The sequence below is a fragment of the Patiria miniata genome, unplaced genomic scaffold (genome assembly GCF_015706575.1).
Source record: "Patiria miniata isolate m_02_andy unplaced genomic scaffold, ASM1570657v1 HiC_scaffold_7, whole genome shotgun sequence".
Classification (NCBI taxonomy): Eukaryota; Metazoa; Echinodermata; class Asteroidea; order Valvatida; family Asterinidae; genus Patiria; species Patiria miniata.
Window position 1 is genome coordinate 27,666,375 of NW_024037074.1, and position 22,808 is coordinate 27,689,182.

General features: G+C 37.3%; 1 protein-coding gene across 4 annotated transcripts in view; it reads right to left on the reverse strand.

Moving 5' to 3' along the window:
* Window positions 1–15,912: 15,912 nt before the first annotated feature.
* LOC119746046 (high affinity cAMP-specific and IBMX-insensitive 3',5'-cyclic phosphodiesterase 8B-like) overlaps window positions 15,913–22,808 on the reverse strand; it is a 29,746-nt gene continuing 22,850 nt past the window's right edge. For all 4 annotated transcript variants that reach the window (XM_038222810.1, XM_038222808.1, XM_038222806.1 and 1 more), the window contains exons 16-20: window positions 22,392–22,478; window positions 22,068–22,209; window positions 20,990–21,157; window positions 19,271–19,400; window positions 15,913–17,804 (exon numbers count right to left, since the gene is read on the reverse strand). In XM_038222810.1, the coding sequence (XP_038078738.1) occupies window positions 17,701–17,804; window positions 19,271–19,400; window positions 20,990–21,157; window positions 22,068–22,209; window positions 22,392–22,478 (631 nt within the window). In that variant the 3' untranslated portion in view covers window positions 15,913–17,700. The remainder of the gene's footprint in view (window positions 17,805–19,270; window positions 19,401–20,989; window positions 21,158–22,067; window positions 22,210–22,391; window positions 22,479–22,808) is intronic.

Below are 22,808 nucleotides of genomic sequence, written 5' to 3' on the forward strand. Positions count from 1 at the left end.
TCAAACGAACAAAATGCACTAATTACAAATGATGGACTATAGCTTTAAGCATACGCAATGCGTTCATCATTGTTTGGGCAGTACCCCCAGCTGTGCCTAAATTTGGCAAAGTTAGATGTTTATGAAAAATTTCAAATTATAAGGGGTTAACCTTGCATTTTTTAAGCGAAATTGGGAAAAAAAATCTGATGTTTCTGGAAAATTGCAGATTGTAAGGGGTTAACCTTGCTTTTTAAATACCATTGGGAAAAATTAGATGTTCATGAAAAAAATTCAAATTGTAAGGGGTATAACCTTGCATTTTTTTAAAGCAAAATAGGACACAATCAGATGATTCTGGAAAATTGCAGATTGTTAGGGCTTAACCTTGTATTTCTAGCAAAATTGGGCAAAAAGAAATGTTGATGAAAAATTTTAAATTGTAAAAGGTGTACCTTGTATATTTAGTAAAATTTGGCAAAATCAGATTTGTATGAAAAATCTAAAATGGTAAGGGGTTAACCTTGCTTTTTTAGCAAAATTTGGAGCATATTTTACTAAAATTGGGAAAAAATCAGATGCTTCTAAAAAATCCAGATGTAAAGTTTCCACAAAAACAGCTGTTGAAAAAGAGCCCAATGTTGAACTTTACTGAGTCTGAGGTCTATCGAGGGGACGATCCTTATTTCAACTCCCGGAGATTCGCGGACAGTCTCTATTTTTCTTTTTAAGAAAGTCGAAATAGCTGAAGAGGGAGGTGAAAATCTACATGTGCCCAGATACAAAGAGTAAATATCTACGCGTCTGCCTTTTGAAAATACACAATTGCGGTGTTCATTGTTGCGTAATGATCCGCATAGCACAGGACTGTTTTGCACATTAGGCTGTGTTATCAGTGCAGCTTCTTAACAAACCAAACACACTGGGCTCATTATATCGACTTGTTTTTACCCATTAAGGTAAAGCAAATGGACCCAGTAATCTTCCTGGCGCGTTTGCTCACCTATAAAGACAACTTTTCTCAGTTGAAGGAAAATTCTAAGGTAACGAAATGGCCGAGTGGTTACGATTCGTCGTCCACGGTTAGCGGGGTCCCGGGTTCGAATCCCGCTGGTGTCTTTTTGGTTTTTAACGAATGAGTTCAATTATTCACTATAAGAGATTTAATTTCCCGTCGTAGAGTACCAACAGTACCTTAGCTTAATCGGTAAGCACTGCTGCTGGTACTGTCCGCGAGTTCCAGGTTGGCGCCTTCGTACAGGTTCAGGGCATGTGGTCCACTCGGAGGATCAGGGCTTAGGGGCCGCCCTGTTCCTCCCTTAGCTCTTTGCTTTTACATGGTGCCTGGCCCTCCGGGGTTATATGGATGGATAGGGAAGGAAGTGTGTATTGGTCGGGGACGCCGAGACCCCGGAAGAGAACTAAGGGATCGGCTGGGGCATTGTTATGGCTCAGACCGATCCCTGAAAGCTTGACTAGCACATAACTTTTTGATTTTTTTTTACCCTCTATCTTTTATTGGTTTAGTTTGATATCTACAGCTGCTCGGCAGGTCTACGGGTAGTATCAAAATTGAAACAAAGGTGTATGTCATAAATCAATGAATATTTCATAATTGACTATAATCAAAACGGAGTTTCGTCTGATCAATTTGACTATCATTATATAATGACGCGATTGCTAATTGACGTAAGAAACGCCATAAATTATACCGGGAAAGAATAAAGATGTACATTGTAATATAAATATTATTTATACATCTTTCAAATAACGTGTCTTTAATTGTGAGCATTCCAAACAATACAGTAATTCGCAATGGTATTAGAATGGTATATGATAGCACGATCAATGCGTCTCTATTAAATTTAAAAATATATAATTTAGGCCCCTATGTGTGAAATATTCTTTGATTGACTATGAGCATTCCATACGAATGAGTTAATTCGCAAAATATAGCAACAACAAAAGAGAAAGGAAAAAGAGAACATTGCTTTACCCTAAAAGCTGGAAAAATAATTTGTTTTAAAAAATTCAAATGGGACACTTCATGTATTGATTTAACAGGTTGCAAGGAGTAGGCCTTACATTTTAGCAAAATTGGGAAAATCAGATGTTTCTGGAAAATTGCAGCTTGTAAGGGGTTAACCTTGCATTTTTAGTAAAATTTAGATGTTTATGAAACATTTCAAATAGAAAGGGGTGAACCTTGCATTTTTTTGCAAAATTGGGCAAAATCAGATCTTTCTGGAAAATTTCAGATTGTAAGGGGTTAACCTTGCTTTTGTAGTAAAATTGGGAAAATTTAAATGTTTATGAAAAATTTCAAATTGTCAGTGGTTAACCTTGCATTTTTTAGCAAAATAGGGCAAAATCAGGTGTTTATGGAAAATTTCAGATTGTAAGGGGTAAACTTTGCATTTTTTAGCAAAATTGGGCAAAATCAGATTGGTATGAAAAATCAAAAATTGTAAGAGGTTAACCTTACCAAATTATGGCAAAATCAGATGTTTCTGGAAAATTGCAGATTGAAAGGGGTTAACCTTGCTTTTTTAAGCGAAATTGGGAAAAATCAGATGTTTCTTGAAAATTGAAGATTGTAAGGGGTTAACTTGGCAGTTTTAGCATAACTGGGCAATATCAGATTTATATGAAAAATCTCAAATTGTAAGGGGTGAACCTTGTATTTTTAGCGAAATTGGGCAAAACAGATCTTTCAGGACAATTTCAGATTGTAAGGGGTTAACCTTGCATTGTTAGTGATATTTGGCAAAATACGATGTGAATGAAAAATCTCAAATTGTAAGGAGTGAACCTTGCATTTTTTTTAGCAAAATAGGGCAAAATCAGGTGTTTATGAAAAATGTTAGATTGTAAGGGGTTAACCTTGCATTTTTAGCAAAATTTGGAAAAATCAGATTGGTATGAAAAATCAAAAATTGTAAGAGGTTAACCTTTGCCCAATTAGGGCAAAATCAGATGTTTCTGGAAAATTGCAGATTGAAAGGGGTTAACCTTGCATTTTTGGCAAAACTGGGCTATATCAGATTTTTCTGAAAAATCTCAAATTGTAAGGGGTGAACCTTGCATTTTTTTGCAAAATTGGGCAAAATCAGATGTTTCTGAAAAATGTCAGATGTAAGGGGGTTAACCTTGCTTTTTTAGTAAAATTGGGCAAATTTTAATGTGTATGAAAAATTTCAAATTGTTAGGGGTTAACCTTGCTTTTTGTAGTAAAATTGGGCAAATTTAAATGTTTATGAAAAATCTCAAATTGTAAGGGGTGAACCTTGCATTTTTTTAGCAAAATAGGGCAAAACCAGGTGTTTATGAAAAATTTTAGATTGTAAGGGGTTAACCTTGCATTTTTAGCAAAATTGGGAAAAATCAGATTTGTATGAAAAATCAAAAATTGTAAGAGGTTAACCTTTGCCCAATTAGGGCAAAATCAGATGTTTCTGGAAAATTGCAGATTGAAAGGGGTTAACCTTGCATTTTTAGCAAAATTGGGCAAAATCAGATGTTTCTGAAAAATGTCAGATGTAAGGGGGTTAACCTTGCTTTTTTAGTAAAATTGGGCAAATTTTAATGTGCATGAAAAATTTCAAATTGTTAGGGGTTAACCTTGCATTTTTTTGCAAAATACGGCAAAACCAGGTGTTAATGAAACATTTCAGATTGTAAAGGGTTGACCTTGCATTTTAGCAAAATTGGGAAAAATCAGATTGGTATGAAAAATTAAAAATTGTAAGGGGTTAACCTTTGCCCAATTAGGGCAAAATCAGATGTTTCTGGAAAATTGCAGATTGAAAGTGGTTAACCTTGCATTTTTAGAAAAACTGGGCAATATCAGATTTTCATGAAAAATCTCAAATTGTAAGTGGTGAACCTAGCATTTTTAGCAAAATTGGGCAAAATCAGATGTTTCTGAAAAATTTCAGATGTAAGGAGATTAACCTTGCTTTTTTAGCAAAATTGGGCAAAATCAGATTTGTATGAAAAATCAAAAATTGTAAGGGGTAAACCTTTGCCAAATTAGGGCACTAAAAAAACAAGGTTAGGCCAAAAAAAAAATATTCGGTCTCTGGTCAGACCAAAGTTCCGGAATTGACGCGGCCACGCGGCTTTTTTTTTTTTTTTCTTCAAGCTTGGATTGTACAGACAAGGTGGGTACTATTTTGCTTTTTTGGTGTCCTCATGTACATTGGTGTCCTCCATAATTTGCCTTGGTGCTTATGATCATTTGCCTTGGTGCAATTTCCCAAACCTTGGTGCTCTTTGGTAAAAAAAATTGAGGAGGTGTGGAAATAGAGGGCGCTGTTGGAGCTACCAAGGAACATTTTGGGGAAAAAAAAGATCGACGCGCATGATTAAAATCGACGCGCGCGCTGACCAGAGACCGACTTATTATTTTTTGTGGCCTTAACCCCCTTACATCTGAAATTTTCAGATGTAAGGGGAGTTAACCTTGCTTTTTAAGTAAAATTGGGCAAATTTTAATGTGCATGAAAAATTCGAAACTGTTAGCGGTTAACCTTGCATTTTTTTTTAGCAAACTACGGCCAAACCAGGTGTTCATGAAAAAAATCAGATTGTAAAGGGTTCACCCTACATTTTTAGCAAAATTGGGAAAAATCAGATTGGTATGAAAAATCAAAAATTGTAAGGGGTTATATCCTTTGCCAAATTAGAGCAAAATCAGATGTTTCTGGAAAATTGCAGATTGAAAGGGGTTAACCTTGCATTTTAAGCAAAATTGGGCAAAATGAGATTTTTATGAAAAATCTCAAATTGTAAGGGGTGAACCTTGCATATATTAGCAAAATGCGGCAAAATCAGATGTTTCTGAAACAAATTCCGATGCAAGGAATTAACCTTGCTTTTTTTTTTAGTGAAATTTGGTAAAAATCAGATGTTTATGGAAAATTTCAAATTGTAAGGGGTTAACCTTGCATTTTAGCAAAATTGGGCAAAATCAGATGTTTCTGGAAAATTGCAGATTGAAAGGGGTTAACCTTGCATTTTAAGCAAAATTGGGCAAAATGAGATTTTTATGAAAAATCTCAAATTGTAAGGGGTGAACCTTGCATATATTAGCAAAATGCGGCAAAATCAGATGTTTCTGAAAAAAATTCCGATGCAAGGAATTAACCTTGCTTTTTTTTTGGTGAAATTTGGTAAAAATCAGATGTTTATGGAAAATTTCAAATTGTAAGGGGTTAACCTTGCATTTTAGCAAAATTGGGCAAAATCAGATGTTTCTGGAAAATTTCAGATGTAAGGGATTATCCTTGCTTTTTTAGTGAAATTTGGCAAAGTTAGATGTTTATGAAAAAATTCAAATTATAAAGGGTTAACCTTGCATTTTTTAAGCGAAATTGGGAAAAAAATCTGATGTTTCTGGAAAATTGCAGATTGTAAGGGGTTAACCTTGCTTTTTGAATAAGATTGGGAAAAATTAGATGTTCATGAAAAAAATTCAAATTGTAAGGGGTTAACCTTGCATTTTCTTAGCAAAATAGGACACAATCAGATGATTCTGGAAAATTGCAGATTGTTAGGGCTTAACCTTGTATTTCTAGCAAAATTGGGCAAAAAGAAATGTTTATGAAAAATTTTAAACTGTAAGAGGTGTACCTTGAAGGCCTATATTAAGTAAACTTTGGCAAAATCAGATTTGTATGAAAAATCTAAATAAGTAAGGGGTTAACCTTGCTTTTTTAGCAAAATTTGGAGCATATTTTACTAAAATTGAGCAGAATCAGATGCTTCTATGAATCCAGATGTAAAGTTTCCGCTAAAAATACCAGGTTCACCCCTTACAATTTGAGATTTTTCATATAAATCTGATATTGCCCAGTTATGCTAAAAATGCCAAGTTAACCCCTTACAATCTGCAATTTTTCAGAAACATCTGATTTTGCCCAATTGTGCTTAAAATGCAAGGTTAACCCCTTTCAATCTGCAATTTTCAAGAAACATCTAATTTTGCCCTAATTTGGCAAAGGTTAACCCCTTACAATATTTGATTTTTCATACAAATCTGATTTTTCCCAATTTTGCTAAAAATGCAAGGTGAACCCTGTACAATCTGAAATTTTTCATGAACACCTGGTTTTGCCTTATTTTGCTAAAAAATGCAAAGTTAACCCCTAACAATTTGAAATTGTCAGATGTAAGGGGGTTAACCTTGCTTTTTTAACCCCTTACAATTTTTGATTTTTCATACAAATCAAATTTTTGATTTTCCCCAATTTCGCTAAAAAAGCAAGGTTAACCCCCTTACATCCGACATTTTTCAGAAACATCTGATATTGCCCAATTTTGCTAAAAATGCAAGGTTAACCCCCTTACAATTTGAGATTTTTCATAAAAATCTGATATTGCCCAGTTTTGCTAAAAATGCAAAGTTAACCCCTTTCAATCTGCAATTTTCCAGAAACATCTGATTTTGCCCTAATTGAGCAAAAGGTTAACCTCTTACAATATTTGATTTTTCATACAAATAAGATTTTTCCCAATTTTGCTAAAATGCAAGGTTAACCCCTTACAATCTGACATTTTTCATAAACACCTGATTTTGCCCTATTTTGCTAAAAAATGCAAGGTTCACCCCTAACAATTTGAGATTTTTCATAAACATTTAAATTTGCCCAATTTTACTAAAAAAGGAAGGTTAACCCCTAACAATTTGAGATTTTTCATAAACATTTAAATTTGCCCAATTTTACTAAAAAAGCAAGGTTAACCCCTTACAATTTAAAATTTTTCATAACATCTTATTTTGCCAAATATCACTAACAAAGCAAGGTTAACCCCTTACAATCTAATTGGGCAAAAGGTTAACCTCTTACAATTTTTGATTTTTCATACAAATCTGATTTTTCCCAATTTTGCTAAAAATGCAAGGTTAACCTCTTACAATCTGACATTTTTCATAAACACCTGATGTTGCCCTATTTTGCTAAAAAATGCAAGGTTCACCCCTAACAATTTGAGATTTTTCATAAACATTTAAATTTGCCCAATTTTACTAAAAAAGCAAGGTTAACCCCTTACAATTTGAAATTTTTCATAACATCTTATTTTGCCAAATATCACTAAAAAAGCAAGGTTAACCCCTTACAATCTGAAATTGTCCAGAAAGATCTGATTTTGCCCTATTTCGCTAAAAATACAAGGTTCACCCCTTACAATTTTAGATTTTTCATATAAATCTGATATTGCCCAGTTATGCTAAAAATGCCAAGTTAACCCCTTACAATCTGCATTTTTTAAGAAACATCTGATTTTTCCCAATTTCGCTTAAAAAAAGCAAGATCAACCCCTTTCAATCTGCAATTTTCCAGAAACATCTGATTTTGCCCTAATTTGGCAAGGTTAACCCCTTACAATTTTTGATTTTTCATACAAATCTGATTTTGCCCAATTTTGCTAAAAATGCAAAGTAAACCCCTTACCATCTGAAATTTTCCATAAACACCTGATTTTGCCCTATTTTGCTAAAAAATGCAAGGTTAACCACTGACAATTTGAAATTTTTCATAAACATTTAAATTTTCCCAATTTTACTAAAAAAGAAAGGTTAACCCCTTACAATCTGAAATTTTCCAGAAAGATCTGATTTTGCCCAATTTCGCAAAAAAAAAAATGCAAGGGGCACCCCTTACAATTTGAAATGTTTCATAAACATCTAAATTTTACTAAAAATGCAAGGTTAACCCCTTACAAGCTGCAATTTTCCAGAAACATCTGATTTTTCCCAATTTCACACATATTTCACACATAGGGGCCTAAATTATATATTTTTAAATTTAATAGAGACGCATTGATCGTGCTATCATATACCATTCTAATACCATTGCGAATTACTGTATTGTTTGGAATGCTCACAATTAAAGACACGTTATTTGAAAGATGTATAAATAATATTTATATTACAATGTACATCTGTATTCTTTCCCGGTATAATTTATGGCGTTTCTTACGTCAATTGGCAATCGCGTCATTATATAATGATAGTCAAATTGATCAAACGAAACTCCGTTTTGATTATAGTCAATTATGAAATATTCATTGATTTATGACATACACCTTTGTTTCAATTTTGATACTACCCGTAGACCTGCCGAGCAGCTGTAGATATCAAACTAAACCAATAAAAGATAGAGGGTAAAAAAAAATCAAAAAGTTATGTGCTAGTCAAGCTTTCAGGGATCGGTCTGAGCCATAACAATGCCCCAGCCGATCCCTTAGTTCTCTTCCGGGGTCTCGGCGTCCCCGACCAATACACACTTCCTTCCCTATCCATCCATATAACCCCGGAGGGCCAGGCACCATGTAAAAGCAAAGAGCTAAGGGAGGAACAGGGCGGCCCCTAAGCCCTGATCCTCCGAGTGGACCACATGCCCTGAACCTATACGAAGGCGCCAACCTGGAACTCGCGGACAGTACCAGCAGCAGTGCTTACCGATTAAGCTAAGGTACTGTTGGTACTCTAAGACGGGAAATTAAATCTCTTATAGTGAATAATTGAACTCATTCGTTAAAAACCAAAAAGACACCAGCGGGATTCGAACCCGGGACCCCGCTAACCGTGGACGACGAATCGTAACCACTCGGCCATTTCGTTACCTTAGAATTTTCCTTAAACTGAGAAAAGTTGTCTTTATAGGTGAGCAAACGCGCCAGGAAGATTACTGGGTCCATTTGCTTTACCTTAATGGGTAAAAACAAGTCGATATAATGAGCCCAGTGTGTTTGGTTTGTTAGGAAGCTGCATAACACAGCCTAATATGCAAAACAGTCGTGTGCTAGGCGGATCATTACGCAACAATGAACACCGCAATTGTGTATTTTCAAAAGGCAGACGCGTAGATTTCCACACTTTGTATCTGGGCACATATATATTTTCACCTCCCTCTTCAGCTATTTCGACTATCTTAAAAAGAAAAATAGAGACCGTCAGCGAATCTCCGGGAGTTGAAATAAGGATCGTCCCCTCGATAGACCTCAGACTAAGTAAAGTTCAACATTGGTCTCTTTTTCAACAGCTGGTTTTGCGGAAAGTTTACATCTGGATTTTTTTAGAAGCATCTGATTTTGCCCAATTTTAGTAAAATATGCTCCAAATTTTGCTAAAAAAGCAAGGTTAACCCCTTACCATTTTGGATTCTTCATACAAATCTGATTTTGCCAAATTTTACTAAATATACAAGGTACACCTCTTACAATTTAAAATTTTTCATCAACATTTCTTTTTGCCCAATTTTGCTAGAAATACAAGGTTAAGCCCTAACAATCTGCAATTTTCCAGAATCATCTGATCGTGTCCTATTTTGCTTAAAAAATGCAAGGTTAACCCCTTACAATTTGAATTTTTTTCATGAACATCTAATTTTGCCCGATTTTACATCAGCTTATGCTAACAAATTATCAGGTAACTGGATCATTAAACGGGACAGGTGCACATCGGCCTTGGAGCTCAGACCATGTGTCATGCACTCCTCAATGCATAGATGATGCACATAACACTATGGGTAGTACAGGCACAGCTGGGGGTACTGCCCAAACAATGATGAACGCATTGCGTATGCTTAAAGAATTACCCACAATTCCGGTTTTTACCGTTTAGGTCTGGCTCTAATCACTTTACGCGATCCCCTGACGTCTCATACACTGACTTTAGGCAAAATAGTCAGACTTTCGCGGTCTAGTAACCAGACTTTGACTCTTAAAAAACATTGAATGAAAAGGGAAATATCAAATGCATATTGCAAAAGATCGAATGCAAACATACCGATGAAACATCGAATACAAATAGCTCGAAATGTCAAACATATGTGTGAAACATTGCTCACATATTTGAGAATATCGCAAATATATTGTAAAACAACACACACAATTGTATCGAAAAACATCGCACATTTAATGCAAAAAATCGAACATAAGTGAAAACATCGCACATATATATCGTCAAAAACATCGCACATATAAATTGAAAATCGCATATAAATGTAAAACATCGCACACATATATTGAACATCGCACATATATTGTAAAACATCGCACAAATATATTAAACATCGCGTAAATAATGAAAAACATCGCACACTTATATTGAACATCGCACATAAATGTAAAAGATAACAAACACATATTGAACATCTAACATATATATTGCAAAATACTGAATATTGAAACGTTTGACACGCCATATAAAGTTGCACGTGAATTGTTACAACGATTACTGTCAACTATTTCGTTTGCTTTTTTTTGGGGGGGGGGTCAAATACAATTTTGTACTGACAGTTTTATGGTAACTTAGGAAGTTCGTTTCAAGCGGTAATTTTTTTTTGGGGGGGGGGACCGATCGACCGACCGACACCAAAGTGAATGTAGATCGAAGCTCTGTGTCAGAGCTTACAAAATGGAAAATGAAAAACGGCGGACAACGTGAATAAGCGGGCTTCTTATATGTTATCACTTTTATACTGAAAAATTCCATCGCATAATAAAAAAAAATCTTTCGCTTTTCACAAGGAACTCGATTTTTACCTTAGAATGTTTGTTGTTGTAGCTAATACTTTGATATTGATAAATATAAAAGCACTGTGACGGCAAAGTTAGTAACTCATTTGGCTGATAAAATTGAATTGAAGAACTTCAAAAACCCAATGTCCTACTTTTGATCCTTAATAACTCTGTTGTTTACAAATGTACCAATGGAATTAAACCAAAATTTCACTTTCAGAATGTCGATACAGCGCTGGAGACGGTGGAGGAAGGCGCGTGCTGCGGATCGGACCAAAAGCTTCCAAAGGTATGCAGGACCACCCCCTCATCATGTCATTGCACTCACTCCTCGATCGTGTATTGCGCCAAACCGTATAGTAAGCCTGAGGTGTGCAATGACATCAGGGGTGATCCTGTATTCCTTCAGAAGCATTCGGCCGCGCAGCACGCCTCTTCCATCCATTCCGCCACCGTTTTCAGCGCTGTATCGACATTGGAGGGCGCCAAGTCGAAAGTGACAGATTCTGAAGATGAGCATTTTTTCGTATGGCGTTTTAATATCACCCTCTTGCACAAAGCTGATGAAACTCGCTCCATAGAATTTGCAATGTTTTGTTTACGTGATCTGAAATTTTGATTTAACTCCATTTAACAACAGAGTTATTAAGGCTCAAATGTAAGGACATTTTTTTTACACGTAGTACATGTACGCCAGAACTATATTTTTTGCCTTTTGTTTTCATAGCTATATTAGATCTTAATTTTTGACACTTTTCAGTGGAACAAATCTTGCATAACTCTTTGTCAGTGAAAGTTAATTAAAAAAAATAATAATAAATTAAAACACGGTGGAAAACCAGTTCAAAGTAAAGGTTTTAGACAAGACAGAATCCAATAATAATACAGAAGCTGATTTTTATTTCATTTCACTGTTTGATCACAACACTGTTTTGGTCACCTCCATGATCAGAAGTTGCACAATAAATGTGTTTACATTTTACGGGTTTTATATCTAGACATAACTTTAAAAACCGAATACTAGAAACTTGTGGCAGTCCTGGTTGACAGTATTACATTTTACTGATTTTCTTGGTTTTTATCCTCTCTAAAGCAGCATTTTTTTAAAAAGACTGAATTCGTTCAACTTTCCATTCCGATACGCTACCACAAATTAAGTCTGCAACATAAATTTCGTGAATATTTATATTTTTTTTTGTATGAGCCCGTGACTCAAAACCAGCTTGAGGTTTGGCAAAGAACGTTGGGTAATCTTCATGGAAAGTTTGAATATCAAAAACTAGGTCTTTCTTTCATATATTTTAAAAATACATATAGATTAAACATTCACTGACAGTAATTTATATAATTATAATTTTAATATCTTATTTAACAATGAAACAAACAAATTAAGTGTAATATAATCTAACATACACAACATTTTTTTTTACATGTTACACGTAATACTATACAAATATAAAATTACATTATGACTTTGGTATCTGAATGATAATAACTTTAGCATATTTCAACATTGAATTTGATCTTATTTAAGTGTCAGCTGTGGAATTGATCGAATGTTAAAAGAAACAACTTCGGCGAACATTTTTTTTCTTCAAAAATTCAAAGTTAATCTCACAACTCCCATTAATAAATCAACCAATTTGAGCATTTTGCTGGTTTTCCTTTTCGTTTCAGGATAATATTGGGTGGGCCTGAGTGAGAGGTAGAGTTGCATGTGGGAGTTGGGGAGGGGGTTATCTGTTCGTGGAAGTTATCGTGTCTTTTTTTCTTGATATCTAAATGACATCATGTAATTTATGCAATTTTCTTTTTTGATATCTAAATTACGTCATGCAATTTATGCAAATTTATGTAAATTTTAAAAAGCACACTAAATGGCGCGGAAAACAACGACATACACAATTAAACTCAGAATTTACAACTGCATTACACAACTGTGCCAGCGTTAACCAAACGAACACAAAACACTGGCTTGTTCGTAATACTCACTGATCTGCTCGGGAGAGTTTGTTCGTTAAGTTATTTCAGAAATCACACATCTCTAGTCTAATTAACAAAATATGCACACTTTTAACAGTCACTGGAAAAATAAAGTTTAAGTTGAATATATGTTAATGTGACAAACTGTAATTCAAAATACAACAGTGAGGGTGTTTTCTAAATGAGATTCTATAAGTAATAACTATCAGTTAATTTTTAAAGTGACTAGTAGGGTCAACTAAGATCCCTGAATGAAAAAAAGTTCCAAAAGGGGAAAGAATGTTGCAACCTGACGCCAATTCAGCGGTTGTGTGCAAAGTCCATGGAGAGTCAAGAAATGTTTTCAAGTATTTCCTAACAAAATTGGAAATGTTTCTCAGTCCCAGATTCATGTCTTATCATTTTTGCAATGACTGACCTTCATTGAGATGATATATGAAGAAAAAAGTGGCGCCAGGTTGCAACAGTTTTCCCCAAAAAGGAGTCATTAACTTACTTACCGCAGTTTACTTACTTCTACCACATGTATGTACCAATCCAGCTATTCTTTAAACAATGAATAGTAACAACAGGTAGTACCCATAATAAACTTTACAGTTATTAATATATTTCGTGACTGCAGGTTTCACTTGCTAGTAAGTGTCTGCAAAAACAAACATCCCCGATTCTACTCTTGAGTTACAACTTCTGCTCCCTAAAACCATAGGCTGCAAGCAGTTTTGTTTTTGTTGCAGCGATGTGCAGTAAACTCTTACAATTAACAATACTCAAAAATTCTGCACTGGGCCCAATTTCACGGCGCTGCTAAGCACACGATTTTCTGCTAACCCAGCCTCTGTCTTTTTCATGAGGACCGCAAGCAGTGTGCACATATTGGCACGCTTACCTTAAGCGGAAAAAATTTCTTAAATCTGTGATGAAACAATAGAAATCTCCATGCGCGCGCCACCGTCAGCGCATCCACGCCATGAAATAGGTTGCACAATTTCTTGCTATAGTAAGCAACTTTTCTGCTAACTGCTAAGCAGTGCCATGTCATTGATCTGCCACTTGACACTAATACTGGCAATCGGTAAAAGCCACAGGCTTTATATGAAACACTTTACCACCTCCAAAACTACTCCTGCATTCATACAATTAACGACAAACATTTGTTCATTTATTTTGGAAGCCTAAGTGAAAAAAAAATGCTGGTTAAAAATTCCATTTAAAGTAACAAAAATATCCTGCTATATTTTCAATAAAAACTTGTTTTCTACTTTGGAAAATACCTTCAAAAAAGGAGGGGGTGGGGGAACCGTATGTATTTTTTAAATAAGAAACCATAGCAACTGATTCATTTTTTTCTGGATTAAGAACTTTCTACACACCTTTAGTTTTCAAACAAAGTGTATTGCCTCAAACTGTAGTGATATCCATTTTAGACTGCAATAATATTAGCAAAAACTAATACCACTTTTATACTCCAGAATTAAATTTCTGTTGATCAGCCAAAAGTTTGATTCACTTTTCACAACAGACACTCATAAAGCACCAAGTATGGAGTGCCAAGTGAAACAAAAACGGGAAATCTACATCCAAGAAATAAGAAAAAGGAATACACAAAACAGTATTCACTTCCAACAATTACAATCATACAAAAATAGACGAATCGGCTACAATTTGCGGAGAAATTAAAACAAAAGAGTTGTTCATGTTATAAACTTGTGCCGGATGAATGCTATCCTAAAATAGACAAATTTAAATAAATACAATAATTTTCTCAGGCCTTAGACTATATTTTAAAAAAATATGCGCCTCTCTGAAAAATTTTGGAATGTTGTTTTTATTTTCAATACATTGTTCATGTTGTAAAAAAGTTTAATACGATTCCTGCTACGACCACAACAATTTTTCAATCATGAATATGCATCAAAAAGATTGTGACAAAAGTACTACCTAAGTGCAGGAATATCTGCATATAGTCGCAGTACTTCAATAAAGTCGGCAAAATTACCACATAATTATTCAACAGAAAGATTACTTCAGGAACAACACCACAAGAAAATGTTGACAAAAATTGTGTCACAAGAAAAATACCACCAGAATGGTAATGAATTACAAGAAAATGATCAAAAATTTTACGGCAGAATTGTTATGACGTATATAACTACTGAAAAAAAAGGAACATCTCCACTGCTTCTTTTAAACATCAGGTATTTCCTTACACACAATTTAAAATTATGCAAATAATTTAACACATCGAATTGGACACAGACGTAAAATTGGACAGCACATTTACCACCAAAAAAAACCAACAATTTTTAGGTTTTTCTTTTTTACAATATGTACATGTACATGTGCCCTTATTTGCTTTTATTTTTCGGTGTTTCGTTCATAATGGGGGCTCCGCGTGCACAAGTATCCCATCTCAACGGTAAAATTGGGAGAGTTGGGGAGACCACTGGGAGCGACATTAGAACGCATTGCCGATGACACTCATGTTTACGTTACATACACGTACCTAGTGAGGACATGCCTTTGTTTTCGTTTAGTTTAGGAAAACCAGAGAAAAAATTGTTTTACTCGCACCATGATGAACACACTTTCGACCTGAGTTTTTGATCATGATTTCCTCATGTGTTCCTCTTCATTTTGAGACAGATAACCCTAACCCGAAAATTCCTCTAACACTATTCGTCAGAGAGGGGGAAACCTTGTGTGGACGTGGGCAAGTCCAGACAACATCTTCAGTACCTGCACTGTGTGGACATCTTTTGTTAAGAGGTCCACACAGTGACTGCAATGCCTGTTCCCTATCCGGTTCGTAAAGCCCCTGTCACACCTTTGCGTATCCTAATTCCTTATGAGTTCCTTATCAAAAATTTTGCATACGCAGCCGTACGCTCAATTAACGTCGAAATGTTTTGATCACTTTGACTTATGTGCGACGCACATCTAGCGTACAAGTAACGAATTCAGCGCATCCATTGCGTATGAGATGAGTATGAGTTGCGTATGCAGTGCACAACATTATTTTTTGGGCTGCGAATAGGTCAGTATGCAGTGCGCATGCCGAGCGTATTCCGGACGCACCTGACTTATGCCGACCGCATGCTTGACGCACTTCTGAGCGTATTCCCGCCGCATTTCTGCCGCTCGCCGTTCAGCGTGCGTTGCATCTGCACTGCAAGTGCGCTATGTATACGTCCCATACAGGCGGCTCATATGCTGATGGGGTGCGTCACGAACACATAGCGTACTCGTAACGCACTCGACCGATGCGGGACCGATGCGCTGCGTATTTATAACTTATGACCTGCGCAACAGCGTACGCAGCGTAGTTTTGTGCATGCCCAAAACTATCCTGCGTACTGGGCCGTACCATGCGTATATCTGCGTACATAAAACCTACACAAAACGATAGAGATGCATATGAGGTGCGTATTGTGCGTACGACTGCGTATGAAAAAAATGTCAATGTGCAACTCATAAGGAATTAGGATACGCAGAAGTGTGACAGGGCCCTTAGTGACTGCGTCGTACACGTGCACGCATCACTGATTACAAGTGCACATTGGCTAGACACACCACTTCGCACTACTTCTGGTTCCGTTGGTTCCATGCTACACCGTGTGCATTAAGCATGGTTAACCTGAAATGACGTCATACTTACGATCCGGATTGCTTTGTGCACATTCAGAATAACATTAGTCGCACGTACGTCCCGCTATATGCGCGCGAACCAGTACGCACGCACAGTGTGTCCCGTCCACAGGGCTCTCCAAAGTGGTCAAATGCCCTCTCTTGTTAGCGCTCGGAGCCCATATCGATGAAGAAAGTGAAGCTAGTCACTGTTTGTTGGCATGTTTGCTGCAAAGGCAGCTGAGGAAAAAAGTTGTGATATAAGGCCCGGTTCATACTCGGCGCGAAAGCAAATGCGAACGTAAACGCAAAGTTACGACATCACAGCAAAAGTTTTCGCCCTGGGAATACAGTGGCCGATAATTTAAGAGGGAGATTTATTCCCCCTACCCTCATCCATGAGTTGTTGTGAATTTAAAATTATTCATTTTTTGTACATTTTTTTAAATAACATTTTACAAGAGTTACATCTGTGCATTACCTTTGTTCGTGGTGTGCATATATACATGTAGATACACGTGTCCTACCTCTGAACTAACACAAAAGTGAAGCTCTTTAATGCCCCACAATTTAAGTACTGGTGCAGTATTTTATAATTTTCCAAACTCCCCCATCCCCCCCCCCCCCCTCTCCACTCAAACATCATGAATCGCCCAGTGCTTATAAGACTTTTCTGTCTTAAATTCCATATGAAGCGACTACGCTGCACGTTTCAGTTAATACAATACACTTTGCTTTGATGTAATAATACTTGTTTGATCCTTGTTGGACCCAAAAACTCAGACCCCGTTGCGCCATTTTTGGTAGTAGCCATTCTTATTAACCCTTTAGTCACTGTAACACCCGAAACCGCCCTGCCTATTACTTCCTGTAGCACCCAGAAGCCACTATATGGTTTTCCCGTGAGCACGAGTGGAGCACAGGATAATGTAGTGCGTCTGTGTCCCGCAAATGGGATGCAAGACACACTAAATTGTTCGTGTTCACCGAGCGCGAGTGGGATAACAAATTTATCTTCAAGCAAACTTGACGCACACTAAAGGTGGAACACGCACACCCTAATGAAGTTTTCAGCGCTTATCCTATTGCACGTGCGTGCAGCAGGAATGGCGCGTGCATCTTGGTATAGTGTGATATGCGGGGTGCAGTATGGACCATGCTACACGGGATAATGTGCACGGTTTGTTGCCATTGATCGACCAATCAGGATCGAGGATTCAAGTTTACTTGAAGATAAAATGTAATGCAAGTTACTAATGGGTTGAAAAACCTGTCCCACACAGGGTGAAAGTAGTAGAGCTTTTAAATATCTCGAATGTTTCATCACAGAGTACTAGTTTCATCTGTGAAAAAGGTAACTTCGCTGAATATTTTAGGCAGTAAAAATTGTATGTTTTAAAAGAGCAATAACATCTCTTAGCATCCAGTTCACAAGAACTAATTAATAATAGTGGAATGTATAGAGCTTTTCCCCATTGTTTCTGGGGAAATGAGGCGGAGATTCTGAATAGAATCATGACTGAATCAAAATCGATTCCCAAAAAACGTTGGCGTCGCCGAAGCCTACGCCATAAATACTTTCCCTCAATCCCTGCCGTCTTTTAACCTTCGCTCTTTTTCTTCTTCGTTTGTCCAATATTTGTAGTTGGTGCGGAGGTTCTCCATCACCTCTGGACAGTCAATGAACGCTGCAGAAGAAAAAACACATTCCCATTTGAGAACCAGTGGATTGAAAGGTAATGTGCATTTGCAAACATTAAAAAACAAATCTACCAAATTATTATGAAATATCTTACTCGACTGTATTGAATGATAGTCTCAAGCATATGTGATGCGATCAAGCTACATGAGTTGTCTGTCGACCCTGGTAAAAAAAAAGTTATTACAGATTTCAAAAGAGCACAATCTCAGCATTACTGCTGTGAAAACCGCATGCTGATACCATCTTTAGTTCATAAATTATGGAAGTCGTTACACCAAGAGATGTGATGAAGTGATGTGATGAAGTGGCCCTATTTTGGCCTGTATCTCCACATAAAAATTCGCGACAAACGACTCATTTAGCTTGATCGCATCACATATTGTGAAATTGTTGCGCCTGGTATGCTGTCATTTTCAAGAAAAGCGGAATTTTGTATCATTTTCCAACGATGGTCAAATACTGCATCCAATTGCCAGAATTTACTCCGCATTCTGTTTGCAATCGGTTACATATTCGTGAATGGGCGCAAGCCAGCTAGTCTGGTTACCTGACCAACAATTCCCTGAATTCTTCCGTTTCGTCTGAAGCATCAGGTTAGGGAACCAGACTATACGAACAGCGTTTTCTCACGTTTTTTTCCCGGCATCCACGAACACAAAGCTTTAACCAGGTCAGTGAAACAATATTTGCTATAAAATACTAACCCCCAAGTCCATCAATTTCCGAAAGTTGCAGCAAAAGCAAATGTTGTATATTACTTTCAACTCCAAACTCCCTCATTCATCAAAATCCTCTTAAGTCCACAACTTCTAATAACCCTAACTACGCCAACTCCATCTAAATCCATCCCCCATTTTGGTGGATTTTGGGGGACTTGGTCCAGAAGGCCTGGCATGACTAAATATTAATGGAGTATGATGGATTTGGTTTAATGGCCTGAAGCAGTGCAAGGGGTATCCGATCGAATTGCCTAGCTTCCTGTACTGCTATTGTGATAAAAGCCATGTGTAGCAAGTCCATGAATGTCAACCAGTGTGTCAGTGGTGGATTACGTTATGTCATGTACAGTTTTGTATTGGACGCACAGTGATTGATGGATTTTGATGGACTTGGTCCAGTTCCTAGTAAAAGACGCTAGGGAGTTAGGGTCAATAGGAATTGATGACCTTTGAAGGCATAAGCAATGAGCCAAAACCCTTAAAATGACATTTCATGGCTTTTCCAGGACAAAACTAGGGCTTTCCATGACCAATTCCTATGCTGTTTCGCCAACTTAGGAGCCTATTGCTCTACAGGCAAGGGACACCACTCCCTTTCAGCCTTCCAAATTGGCATCTCTGTCCGGACTCAGTCTGTATTCTATCAACTATACGAAATCACATCTTAGAATCATACAAACAAGTGTGTTGAGTGTTTTCAAATATATTCAAGCAAATATTATCATTTCCTTACCATCCCATGCATCAAACATGTCCATGATGAAATACTCAGTGAAGGATATCTGTGACTTGGGAATGCTACAACTCAACCTATCGAAGACCGGCATGACCACTGGCAGACTTCGTTTCTTCTCTTCATCAGTCTAGATAGTAGAAAAAAAACAGTTGAAAAGGAGGAAACAGTGAAATGCCGCTATAACAAACACCGCTAAAAGGAACAGTTGGCTATAGGGAACATCCCCTTTGGCTTCCGAAATAGTAGGTTTTAATATAATGCACAATCACTATAACGATTGATGACTATAAACATTTTTTTTTATGGACCCCATCGTGTTGGTTATAGTGGTGTTCTACTGTATTTGAAATAGAAATTCAGAAGTCAGAACATTAACTCTAACAGATGCAACACAGAGCATCAGGTGCAAAACTTTGTGCGACCTTGCTGCACTGAGCCATCAACACCAGTGCATAAACGGCCAATTTCTGACAGAACGAAAGCTAGTCCTATTGAACAATGCCACAGGTGCATCCTGCTGCATTCGGTGATCAGACTCTGAGGCACTTTGGCCTGGAGATCTGTGACCTGATAGATGTTACGAACTCTGAGCAGGCTTGTCATTTTGACAAGTGTTGCTGCGTTTAGCAGGGTGTCTAGCCAGAATACCCTGGAGGGTAAGGGTTGTTATAGGTTATTGTGGACATAGTAATGTCATACTTTTCATTTCAGGATATACTTCAGAAATGGTACTTTCAGATAACTGTATGAATGAACATTCTAAACTTGAGATCAATCTGGATAAGCTTTAGATGATTGCAAAGCAAAAGGATAAACCATTAAAAAAATTTTAATTACTGCAGACTTTAAAGTTTTTACGAAATACCTTACTAGGATGTTGGTAAATGATAGTCTCAAGCATTTTGTAAAATTATGGCACCTGGTGTGAAGTCATTTTCAAGAAAATGGTATTTTTGTATACATTTCCAACGGTGGTCGGCCGACCAGCGTTGGAAAAACCTAACTATTTTTCAACTACTGCTCCAAATTAACCATTTTTTCAGTCCAAATTTTGTTTGCTATTAGTTACATGTTTCATGAACGGGTGCAGGCCAGCTAGACTGGTTCCCGTGCCTTACAATTTTCCATCATCTATAAATTGATCCATTTTATCTTTTGTGGAGTCAGGGAACCAGACTACTTAAACATTTTTGTTTTTCTTGGTTTTTCCAACCTTTTCGAACACAAAACTTCAAAAATGTCTGTGTAACAATATTTGATCTATATATACTAACCCCTCAAATAGTTCATTTCTGAAAATTACATCAAAAACCAATGATGTACATTCCCTTTAACATGTTTAAAGGCTTTAACCAAATCTCACATGGCCAGTTAAAAGAAACCACATGACCGAAACTGCTACGACGCCACACAATTGAAAACATGAAGTATATTATATTTTTTTGATATTAGATTTTTCTATTCTCCAACACATTTTCATAAGAATTACATACACAGAACTGTCTCAAGAGAGATTGTGAGAAAACCTAAACCGGGTTACTAAAGTAGGACTCGAACCCATGACCTCCTGCTTACTAGTACAGAGGTCTTAACAACAGAGTTAGCTGGCAGGATGAATTCCAAATTGTGAACCCCAACCACTGACTTTAGTAGTATTTTGTTTTGTTTCATTTTTTCTTTACTTCGTATTGGAATAATCCAAAACAAGGTTATTACCTGTGCAAAGTACTCCTCTGATATCCTGCGTGCCCAGACCATGCACATGTTGAGGGGCCTGGTAGGGTTGGACACGTCGGCACACTTGATCAGCATCCGTCGAATCAAGGCACGATTCTCCGGGTTGGCCAAACTGGACGAATCGGGAGTACTCCTGCCAGTGCTTTGCTGTTGTGGTTTCGAATTACAAAAACAGAAGACAAATTTGGTCCATAGTGGGATCTAGGACTTTTAAAATGGGGTGGGGAAATTATTCTCTTTAAAACAATGACGTAATAAATAATTATACGACACTTAGGGTGAGATGCTATGAATCCCCCAATTTTCCAGTGTCAATGGAAATTTATAAATTCAGAAGTGTCTTTTGCTCCTTTCATTTTTGTGAACATAGTGAAATCCAAGAACAACATTACTTATGGATATGGTGTATAAATGAAATCCCCCCCCCCTTCCCAAATGCTTCTCAACTTAAAGCCAGTGGTTACATTGTTCAAAATGAATGAACTTATGAAGGATTCGATGAACTCTCTAAGTTGGCAGCAGAATTGTAATAGTGTCAATTGTAAGTTAAATTGCATGGACTTGTGGGGACTTGTGATGGACTTGTGGGGGCTTGTGGGGACTTGTGGGGGCTTTTGGGGACTTGTGAAGACTTGTGGGGACTTACGAGGACTTGTGTGAGGACTTGTGGGGACATGTGAAGACTTGTGGGGATCTGTGAGGACTTGTGGGGACATGTGAATACTTGTGGGGACTTGTGAGGACTTGTGGGGGCTTGTGGGGACTTGTGGGGGCTTGTGTGGACTTGTGAAGACTTGTGGGGACTTGCGAGGACTTGTGTGAGGACTTGTGGGGACATGTATAGACTTGTGGGGATCTGTGACGACTTGTGGGGACATGTGAAGACTTGTTGGGATTTGTGAGGACTTGTGGGGACTTGCAAGGACTTGTGAGGACTTGATTTCGTTATTCATATCCAGTAACAATGAAATTATCTCCTCATGCACATCGCAGAGGAACAGAGACTGATCCTCATGCGAGATTTGCCTTTGCAAGAGGTCTATATGGTCGTCCTTACCATTGACAGAGTGTCTTCGCCGTCTCTCAACGCTGGCTTGTTGAAGCAGTTGACAAACTTGGACAGGTGCTCAAAGTGTTTGGTCATCTCTGTAGCCAGAATCATGTCGATGATGGTGTGTCTCATAGCGCGGTAATCCTCCCTGTGTTGGAATGAACGGCACAACTGATCAATTAACAGAGAACTGGTGTACCGAACAGAAGAAGCTGATTTTATTTATTATTTTAATTAACAACTTCACTTATTATTTTAATGAAAGGCTTCTAGCAAGATAAAAACTAAGATAGGGCTCAACAACTTTAATGGCAAGGCAACTAAACCGACCTATCCAACTCCTTGAAGATGTTACACCGATCTTCTCTGGTCGTGAGTTGGAACCCCAGAGCCGCATGATGACTCTCCAGGACAGCGCTGGAATGTGAGAAATGGCAATTATCAACAAATATACAAGACAAACTACCATGACCATATTTTTTTTATGATGGACTTGTGATGGATTTGTGAGAACCTGGGATGGACATGGTATGAACTTGGGATGGACTTGTGAGGACTTGGGATGGACTTGTGATGGAGATGTAATGGATTTGTGATGGACTTGTGGAGGACTCATGAGGACTTGTGAAGGACATGTGATGGACCTGTGATGGACTTGTGATGGACTTGTGATGGACTTGTGATGGACTCGTGAAGGACTTATGAGGGACGTGTGAGGACTTGTGATGGACTAGTGAGGACTTGTGA